The sequence below is a fragment of the Malus sylvestris genome, chromosome 14, assembly GCF_916048215.2.
Source record: "Malus sylvestris chromosome 14, drMalSylv7.2, whole genome shotgun sequence".
Lineage (NCBI taxonomy): Eukaryota > Viridiplantae > Streptophyta > Magnoliopsida > Rosales > Rosaceae > Malus > Malus sylvestris.
Window position 1 is genome coordinate 26,421,771 of NC_062273.1, and position 10,078 is coordinate 26,431,848.

Consider the following 10,078-nt stretch of genomic DNA (forward strand, 5'->3'; position numbering starts at 1 on the left):
AGGGCGGCTGAGCCAATGGGACCTTGTCAACAGGTCGGTGGCCTCCATCTGCAAGCTGGTTAGCATTACCTACTGGAACGAGAAAGAGAATCACCTCATCAGCCTCCAGCTCCCTTCAATGAAGCTCGCCGGCAAATTCCCGGAATCTCTCAAGTTCTGCCACAACCTCTAGAGCTTGGATCTCTCCGGTAACTCTCTCTCCGGTTCGATTCCTCCCCAAATATGCAACTGATTTCCTTACCTCATAACCCTAGATCTTTCTGGCAACCCTCTCTTCGGTTCGATCTCGTCGGAGACCGAGAAACCTAAACAACTCAAAAACAAAAAAAACCAAAAAATCAGATGCTGAAAAGAAAAATTAGAGCAAAAACCAGCCCCAGCTGCTGGTACTTGCTAAAACAGATACCAAATCCCAGAACCCAACTTTATCTGCACCTTATAGACCATGATTTTCGGGTAAATACTTGAAAATTCAAAGCCAACCGATTGCCTTTTGGGTTTTGCTTCAATCAGTGGCCATTGATAAAACATTTGTCTTCTCTTCTCAAATGGACCAGGGAAATATCCTCCAAAATGCCACAATCTGATGGGAACGTTCTTCAGTTTGAGGATGAGTACTTAGTTAAGACAGTTTTGGAAGGAAATGATATTGGAGTTATTCCTTACAAAATCCGCATCTCAGAGGATGGGGAGCTCTTTGTTGTGGACTTCGTTAATAGCAACGCACTCTCAGACTCTTAGTCTCGACCTAGCAGATCTTGATGTTGAAGCAGGCGTGGGTAAACTCAACCCGTCCGGCCAATAACACTTCTGTCAGGTGCAGCCGTGCAAGTCCAGAGAGATAGGAGAAGCTTCTCTGCCCAAGCCTGAGTTTTCAGTACGTGTCAGGCGCTGCAGCGGCGGCCGAAATTGCCACCAAAAACATGTAGAGGCCGGAATTGCCACGGGAAACACGTAGAGGACGTCAGGCGTGTCAGTCGCTGCACATCAAGTATGAGCTGGGCGGTCTTCTGGGTCACGACACTTTCGCCAAGGTCTACCACGCCCGACACATCGGTCGGCCTTCTTCCTTATGCTTCTGATTGTCCCGAGGTTCCTGCACGAGCTGCGGCTGCTGCTGCTGTTGCTCGTGCTATTGCTAGTCCCGAGGTTCTCCGTCGTGTACATGGTGGTCAGGTCGGGTTGTATGACGGTCAGTTCATGGATGGATACCCTAGCGATGAGGATCGAGAAGCAATCTTCCAAGCATACATTAAAGCGTAAAATGAGGACCCATAGCAAGGAAGGAGCAGTCACAGCCATGTGAAATCATTTGTCAAGAAAAGCAAAAGATGACCTTGCAAAGCAATATGGGTGGACAGAGAAGAAGCAGGGAGATCAAGAAAAGGAAAAGGAAAAGAGAAAAGAAGAAAAGTAAAAATTTTCCGATAATTACAATTCATTTTGTCTGCTAGGTGAAGAGACAGAGATAGTGGTGGAAAAGCAAAAGCAAAACAGAAAACAAAAGAAAAAGAGAAAGCAAAAGCAAGGAATAAACACCCCACCAGAATGATGTAATTTATTTTCCTTATCGTTCGGAAACATTTGTATAAATCCCATCAGAAGGTAATATGTATAAACCCCATTAGAGGGTAAAAAAAACAACATAAAAAAAACAAAAAAAGGCCCAAAATAATGGGCTACAAGCCCAAAACAATGGGCTACAAGCCCAAAATAAATGGGCCGCAATGTCATGTGAAGGGCGAAGACCCATATGCCCAAAAGAGCAAAACCCTTTATTAACACCAACCAGGTGACCAAAAGTACGCCCAATACTCGACAATTATTCGGCAACCTACTGCTATTACCACCAACCAGGTGATGAAATTATAACCTGTACTCTCCTTCATGCCACCAACCAGGTGATCAAAAGTACGCCCAGTACTCCGAATTGTACATGAGCATTACTCATTTCATTCATACATAAACATTCATGAGCATCACTCATGACAATCATACATAAACATTCATGACCATCATTCATGTCAACATTCATGAGCATCACTCATGTTAACATTCATGAGCATTACTCATGACAACATCCATGAGCATCACTCATGTCAATCAACATAAACATTCATGGGCATCACTCATGTCAAACAGCTTCAAAAGCTTCATTTACAGAGCTCTAGCTTCAAAACTTCACTTGCAAAAGCTTCACCCACAAAGCTTCAGTGCAGGGTATACAAATACCGCCTCCGAACAACCGCCATTTTGGCCCATACATGGATTCAATTTGAAGTCTCCAGCCAACAGACTCTATTGACCGAAGACTTGGGGGACTACATTATGTACCATATATTGGGCCTCAACTGGGCCTCATGAAAAATACTTAGGGGACTTAGACCATTACTTATGTACTGAGGAGCGAGCCCTTATTCTATAAAAGGGACTCCCTCACCTTCATTAGAGAGCACCCATTATTCATGTACTGAGGAGCGAGCCCTTAGTCTATAAAATGGACTCCCTCACTTTCATTAGAGATCATCCATTATTCATGTACCAAGAAGCGAGCCCTTATTTTATAAAAGGGACTCCCTCACTATCATTAAAGAGCAATGCCGCCAGCTAAGCAACCAGCTCGCCGCGAGCATCACTCCTAACCCATCACTTATGTATTGAGGATCGAGCCCTTATTCTATAAAAGGGACTCCCTCACCACCATTAGAGAGCATCGCCGCCTACTGAGCAACCGCTTCGCCGTGAGCATCAACTCTAGCCCATCATTTATGTATTGAGGAACGAGCCCTTATTCTATAAAAATGACTCCCTCACATCATTAGAGAACATCAACTCTAGCTCATCATTTATGTATTGAGGAACGAGCCCTTATTCTATAAAAGGGACTCTCTCACTATCATTAGAGAGCATCAACTCTAGCACACCATTCATGTATTGAGGAGTGAGCCCTTATTCTATAAAAGGGACTTCCTCACCTTCAAACGCCGCAAGCCGAGCCAACCAAGGCAACATAAGCCACAAGCCGAGCAGCCTCGCAGCGTGTGCTACTTCTAGTTGAGCGTCATTTCAGATTGAGAACTGCCTCATATCGAGCATCAGTTCAAGACATCATCTAGTTACTTCGGCCTACACATGGACTGAATTTCAAGTCTCCAGCCAAAAGACTCTCTTGACTGAAGACTTAGGGGACTACTGTTTATACCATATTTAGGGCCTCATATTTAGACCTCGTATAAATACTTGAGGGACTTAAATGTAATTATGTAATAAAGGAAGGGGCAAATATGTAATTAGGGGAGGAGCCCTTATTCTATAAAAGAGCTTCCTCACCCTCACAAACCCTAGGCCTCTCCTATCTAGGGCAAAGATCTCACACTCTCTCCCTCATAAATACTCTCAGATAAATACAATCAGTGTGGACGTAGCCCAAACCTTGGGGTGAACCACGATACATCTTATGTTATTTACATTACTTGCAGATTCACGGTCGGATTTACGTTGTTCCAAGACCTCCGGTTTTGTGCATCAACAATATTAATATATAATTGCCGTCATCATGACCTCCAAGCTTGTGGATACGTGTTGGTTGAAGAAAGTTGAGGTTCCACCATTAAACCAATTGGCAATATGGAGAGTAACCCAACTTATAAGCCCATGCAAGGCCCTTCCTTCCATCAATGTGGGATTCACTCTCAACACACTCTCTCATGTGTGGCAAATTTCCAAGCCTAATACATGGACAACACAACGGGGTGACGTGAAGCACATGTGGCCGTTTGACTTTACACGTGTGATAACCTGACTCTGATGCCATGAAGAAAGTTGAGGTTCCATCATAAAACCAATTGGCAATACAGGGAGTAGCCCAACTTACTTATAAACCCATGCAATGCCCCCCTCCCATCAATGTGGAATTCACTCTCAACATTGGCCACGTCATTATTTGTTGTGCTTTGGCTCATCAAACTACCAAGACCAATCAAGTTTAGGTTTCCAATTGGTGTTGAGAAAGGAGAAAAGGAATGTGCACAGATTTCTCAGTAAGTCCAATCAATTTAGGGTTAAGAAATAAGTTAGCTTTTTCTATCCTAAAAGGATATAGGAATCCTATACTTGTAAGACATGTAACCTAGTCTATGTATTATAAGGCTTGTTCAGAGGTGTTTATTCATATGAACAACATAGACAATACAAGGATAGAGAGCCAAGAGAGAGAGAGATAGATCTAAAGCAAGGTTTTGTGGATTTAGTGTAAGGGTTTTCAATAAGTTCTTGTAACCAAGTTGTTATTCTCCATAATGCTGGTGATTTCTCTAGAGAATCACGCAAGGAGTAGCAAAGTTCGCCAAACCTCACCATATTCTTTGTGTTTGTGTGTGGCGTTTTACTTTATTGTTCATAAATTATTTCGCATAATCACATAACATTATCATATTAGTTTGCATAACACTGGATACTATTAATGTAAAAGATCAAACTAAGGGGATTAAAATTTACATTATCACCCACACAAATTCAATAATGTAGCTCTCTCATTCTCTCTATCCCCCCCCCCCCCCTCTCTCTCTCTCTCTCTAACCTAGCTACTTAGTTATTTTGGTTCCATGATGTATAAACAAGTTCTGGATATTGGATCAGTCATGAATGGCCTGAATAAAATATATACATATATATATATGTATGTATGTATGTATGTATGTATGTTGTGCATTACCAGTACTATATCGTTAGTAGAAGAAAAAGTCAAATGTTGCTTGCTTATTCTCTTGCAGCTTTTTTTGCTTGTTTTCATGAGTGGATGGCCAGAAGTTGCACCCATACCATGTTCCAATTAAAAAAAAAAGGACTTAATTTACCATCCAATTTGCCTACGTATATATAGCTGCATAACATTTTCTATAAACTGGAAGGGTTCAGACTGGAAAAATGATTTTCAATTTTTTTCATGCACATTTATGTTTAATTATAATTTTGAATTAGATAAAGTAAAGGAGAATCAAATGACATAAATAAATAAAATAAGCAAAAAAGAGCAAAATAGTATGCAAAAATTATTTTCCTTCAGAATATATTCAAACGATTTAGTTTATGTTTCTATTAATTAATTAGTTTGATTTTTTTTTCTTCATTTTAAAAATGGGGACGACTGGTGGCAAGTCACAGTTATCCACCTATTTATTAACTACATTGTAAAAGATGGAGAATTTGTACAAAGGAAGATGAAGATGATAGAGAGAAAAACCAGAAAGATTGTATTGATTAAAATGGAGAAAATGTATACAAAGAACTTAAGGAAATGATAACTATACAATCCCTTATATAGTCATATAACCTAATTACAATAATACCCTTCTAACTATACTAACCAATCTTATCCTTATGACAACCTACCAACACATTTCAACTAACTATATTCTTCATTACTAAGTAACCATGTCATCACTAATGACTATGGTTAATACTCCCCCCTCAAACTGAACTTGGTGTAGCCAAGTGAAGGTTGAATGAGCTAGAACGCTGAAACGGATTTGGAACTGCAAGACCAAGATGTCTGCAAGGGCTGTTGTCGTTCATCAATGCTGCCATGTTGGCTATTTCGCATTTATTGGTGGTGGTTCTGTGATGGCACAGGATGTTCCAAAATACATGATGGTGGCAGGAGAAAGAGCTGTGCTTCGTGGTCTTGGTCTGAACATACCCAACAAATGTTCGACAGTGAACTGAGAAGCCATAGTTGACACTGCCAAGAGACGAAATCTACCAAGGAGAATGACACTCCCAAGAAACTAAACTACCACGGAGAATGACACTCCAAGAAACTAAATCTACCAAGGAGAATGACACTCCAAGAAACCAAATCAGCCAAGGAGAATGACACTCCAAAGCACAACACAAATCTCACACTTCTACTAAAAATACCAAATAAGGAGACTGACACTCCATGAACACAAATCATACTGCAACTTAGGAGACTGACACTCCATGAACACAAATCATACTGCAACTGAGGAGAATGAAACTCCAAATCATACTGCAACTTAGGAGAATGAAACTCCAAGATTCATAGAAAGAATGACACTTTCTGCTTTAAATTGACAAGAAAAACTAATACTTGCAGAGATCAACACATCAAGACCACAACTTCACTTCAATTAAACCTTGAAAGTACATCAAAGACCACAGCTTCAAGAAATAAGCAACAAACAAAACCAGTGAACGAATTCACCTGATTTACCAAAATTGCACCACCAAATCTCCAAACAACCATACAGCGTCGTTTCAGATCACCAAACACGCAATCTTCAAGCAGCACCCAAACCAGCGAAAGTCTTCACCAGATCATCAGAATCGTAGAAACTCCCACACGATGTTTGATGCAGAAAGAATAACACTGTCTTGTAAAGATTGACACTTTCTTGACTAAAAACTTCGTATTTCAACACATCACCATATCCAATACAATATATGCAGATGAACACAAACACCCAAATCAACACATATATCCCAGATCAATCAGAAATATCCCACTTCAACATCTTGAGAGTTTAGCAACCCAGAAATCAAAAAATTGACTATAATCTTCGAATTAAAGCCCAGAAGAATCCAACACTCTAATTTCGCACCTCTGCAACAACCCTTGAAGATGATAACAGCGGAAAAAACCAAATTTCCAGATCACCGATCTCCTTGCGGCATTTAGTTTCATTCAGACATTTTCACAAACACCATATATGCATAAAGAAGATGACAGATACAAGAAACAACCTGACAAAGTCCAAGATCCCACTGTCCAATCAGCAACACAGAAGAGAAATTCCCAGACGAAAAGCATAAATAATCACCACCGAATCGAGATTTGCATAGCAGAAAGAAGAAGAATCTCGGCACCATAATCTTTTGACGATCCAGATTTTGACCGACACTCTGTTCATAGCCCAAATCTCTCACAAATCCCTAATTTCATATCCCCAATTTCTGAAACTATGTAGATCTTCATGAAAACCCAGGCGAATTATTCACCATATACTGACAACCATAGCTTCTTTCTGGTAGAGATTACGCAGAAACATGGGTGATAAAGGATCACTATTTTGGTTTCTTTTTCTTTCTATCTGTTTATTGCATTCCGCGCAGAAAATCTAGTAGGAACAGAGTTGGATAATACAATCCCATGACTGAATAATCCGAGATTTGGAGAGAGAAAGAATGGTTGACCAGCAAGACTGAGAACTTGAATCTTGAAAACCCAGCTGTACGAAAACTCGCTTCTTCAAACCAAGAAGCTCCGGGAAACCCAGCGGTGGTTGTGCCGTTGGCGGAGGGCGGTGGGGATGAAGATCCACAAAACGGATCTGGAATGAGAATCCGAGTCGGTGTCGAAGAACCCTTCGTCGATTCCGAAAATGAAGAACCCATCGTCAAGTGATCTTATTGAGGCACTCGTTCACGGCCACCAGCGGCTGAAGATAAGAATATGGGTTGGTGGGTTTTGCTGTGTAGATGGTGACGAAGCTTCCCCGGCCGATTTCGTTACCGCGAATCCACTCCATGAATATAGGGAATAAAGAACCATCGAGCAGCCAAAGACCCCAGAAGAAAACCCATTTAAGAAAACCCAGAAGAAAAATCCAGAGACCAAACAAAAGATAAGAACTATGAATACGCGGAAATGAAAGAAAGTAATGAAGAAAGATAGAAGCGGAAATCAACCACCAAGATCCATGGCGTGAGCCTTGGTGGCTCTGATACCATATTAACTACATTGTAAAAGATGGAGAATTTGTACAAAGGAAGATGAAGATGATAGAGAGAAAAACCAGAAAGATTGTATTGATTAAAATGGAGAAAATGTATACAAAGAACTTAAGGAAATGATAACTATACAATCCCTTATATAGCCATATAACCTAATTACAATAATACCCTTCTAACTATACTAACCAATCTTATCCTTATGACAACCTACCAACACATTTCAACTAACTATATTCTTCATTACTAAGTAACCATGTCATCACTAATGACTATGGTTAATACTATTATGGGGGCTGGAAAGACTCGCAGAGGTATTTCAGCCATTCCCTGACCACAGTCGAGCAAACTCACCAGCACACGATATTCAAATGCTACTTGTTTTAGCTTATTAATTAGTTCGATTTCAAATGCTACTTAATTTAGCTTATTGTCGAACTAAGAAGGCACACAACATACCATATTCCATTTCAGAATTGGAAAAAAAAAGGTGTAAAATATAGAGTGAGCATGCCTGCCAAGTAATATCCACATGAACTAAAAGATGAGAAACTCTAGATAAGAGAACTGATCAAGTCCATTTATTATATCAACTCCATAACACATTACTACAGCTTTGCAAAAGGATTTTCTAGACCATCCTTTAGTTCATAAATCTACTGAACAAAAACCCTAGAAAGATAGCTATGGCCCAGATCAGAGAAGAAAAACGATGCCTATTACATAAACTGGTGACAACGATACTCTGCTGATGAGTTAATCATAGTCTCCTTAATTCCTTCTACTGCGAAAGTAAGCTCCTGATTACAGCAGCTTGGGCAGTGTCAGTTGTTGCCAATAGCTCGGACAGCCGCTCACTTAGATCGTCCACCTCTCTGTGCAAGTTTCTAATGTAGTTGCACGTTTCCTGTAGCAGTGTGGATGCTGAAACCTGTGTGCATATGCAATTCACTTTGATTAGCATGATATATCACATTCTAGTAACTTGAATTAGCACTGTAAACAATAGATTAACTGATTAACTCAATTCAACTTCCAAAGCCAAAATTTGTTGGAAAATTTTAGTAGGAAAATAATTTTGCCCGGATATATATATTCTTCAGGAAAGAGTGATTCATTAAGAAGAATTTATAGAGAATTATATATAGATAGAGTGGTATATATGAAACGTACCCCACAATCAAATCTCTACCCTTTTCTTTTGTTAACCGAGAGGGTTTGAACTACAGACCTAGCCTATTCTTACCCATCACTCTACACAAATAGGATACCTAATAGCTTACAATAAATTTTCTACCTTATATCTTGATCAAATAGTAAGATGGGAGCTAAATAAAATATTATAGCGGTTACAAGACCCATATATATAAAAAAATATGTATTCAGTTTAACCTTCTTTGCTTATCTTTGGATACTATAGAGCAAGGAAAGCCCAAAAAATTCTTATTATTTTTGTTTTTCCTCTTTTATATAGTGATCTCATATGAAAGAGAAGCCAAAACCTAAGCGAAAACAGTATGAAAAGTACTTATAGTTAATGAAATAGATAGATATATGTACCTTGCCAGAACGTCTACTATTGCGAATCTCAGGAAGAAGTTGTTGCAACTTGGAAACAAGATCATTAATCTGATCGTCGGAGATTCTTGAACCACCGGATTGCCCAGATCTTGACCTTCGGCTAGACATTGCTAAGTGTGTGAGTTGGTAATGTTAATTGGAGGTATAGGCGAACTGTAAAATACTCAAAAATCGAGCTGAAAACTAATGTTAACTCAAAGGGACAAATGGGAAGGAGTTATAAGTGTCAGAACTTTTAAGTGCATGAATATCACAGAGAATCACAAGGTGGATATTCAACTTAAAAAGTATGAAAAGAGAATAAGTGTTGAAGACAGGTTATGGAGCTAAGTTTCTGGTATTTTATAGAGAGAGAGAGAGAGAGAGAGAGAGAGAGAGAGAGAGAGCAAAAACAGAAGCTGTGGGATGTTGGGTAATGTTGAAGACAATTGCATGAGAGAAAGGGGTGGGCTAAGTCTGTATTTATATAGGGTTTTGAAGAGGGGGGAGAGAGAGGGAGAGAGAGAGAGAGAGAATATCAAGTCGTCAAGACCCCATAATTGATGTCTCTGCCTTGTATTTTACAAATTCCAAATTGTCCTTTGGGAGAAATTTTTTACTGTGACGCGAACACGGATGGTACACCACATGTTTTTATGTAAGTGGTGGAAAATTTTATTTTTTAAGTTATTAATTTTTTAACATACATATTTCATCATTTATATAATGACACGTGATATACTATCTCGTATGCCGGTCACATTGA

General features: G+C 39.5%; 1 protein-coding gene across 1 annotated transcript; it reads right to left on the reverse strand.

Annotated features, from left to right (window-relative positions):
* Nucleotides 1–8,311: 8,311 nt before the first annotated feature.
* Nucleotides 8,312–9,769, reverse strand: LOC126599863 (transcription factor PRE3-like). The gene is made up of 2 exons (XM_050266316.1): nucleotides 9,313–9,769; nucleotides 8,312–8,683 (listed from the first exon to the last, which is right to left on the reverse strand). The coding sequence occupies exons 1-2, from the start codon at nucleotides 9,439–9,441 to the stop codon at nucleotides 8,534–8,536; spliced, it is 279 nt and encodes a 92-aa protein (XP_050122273.1). The 5' UTR covers nucleotides 9,442–9,769; the 3' UTR covers nucleotides 8,312–8,533.
* Nucleotides 9,770–10,078: the final 309 nt, after the last annotated feature.

What these genes read in the sequence shown, in the direction of transcription:
- LOC126599863 (XM_050266316.1), bottom strand. Translation starts at nt 9,441, where the DNA reads ATGTCTAGCCGAAGGTCAAGATCTGGGCAATCCGGTGGTTCAAGAATC. An exon ending in ATAGTAGACGTTCTGGCAAG is followed by an intron (nt 8,684 to 9,312) that starts GTACATATATCT and finishes ATATGCACACAG; the next exon opens with GTTTCAGCATCCACACTGCT.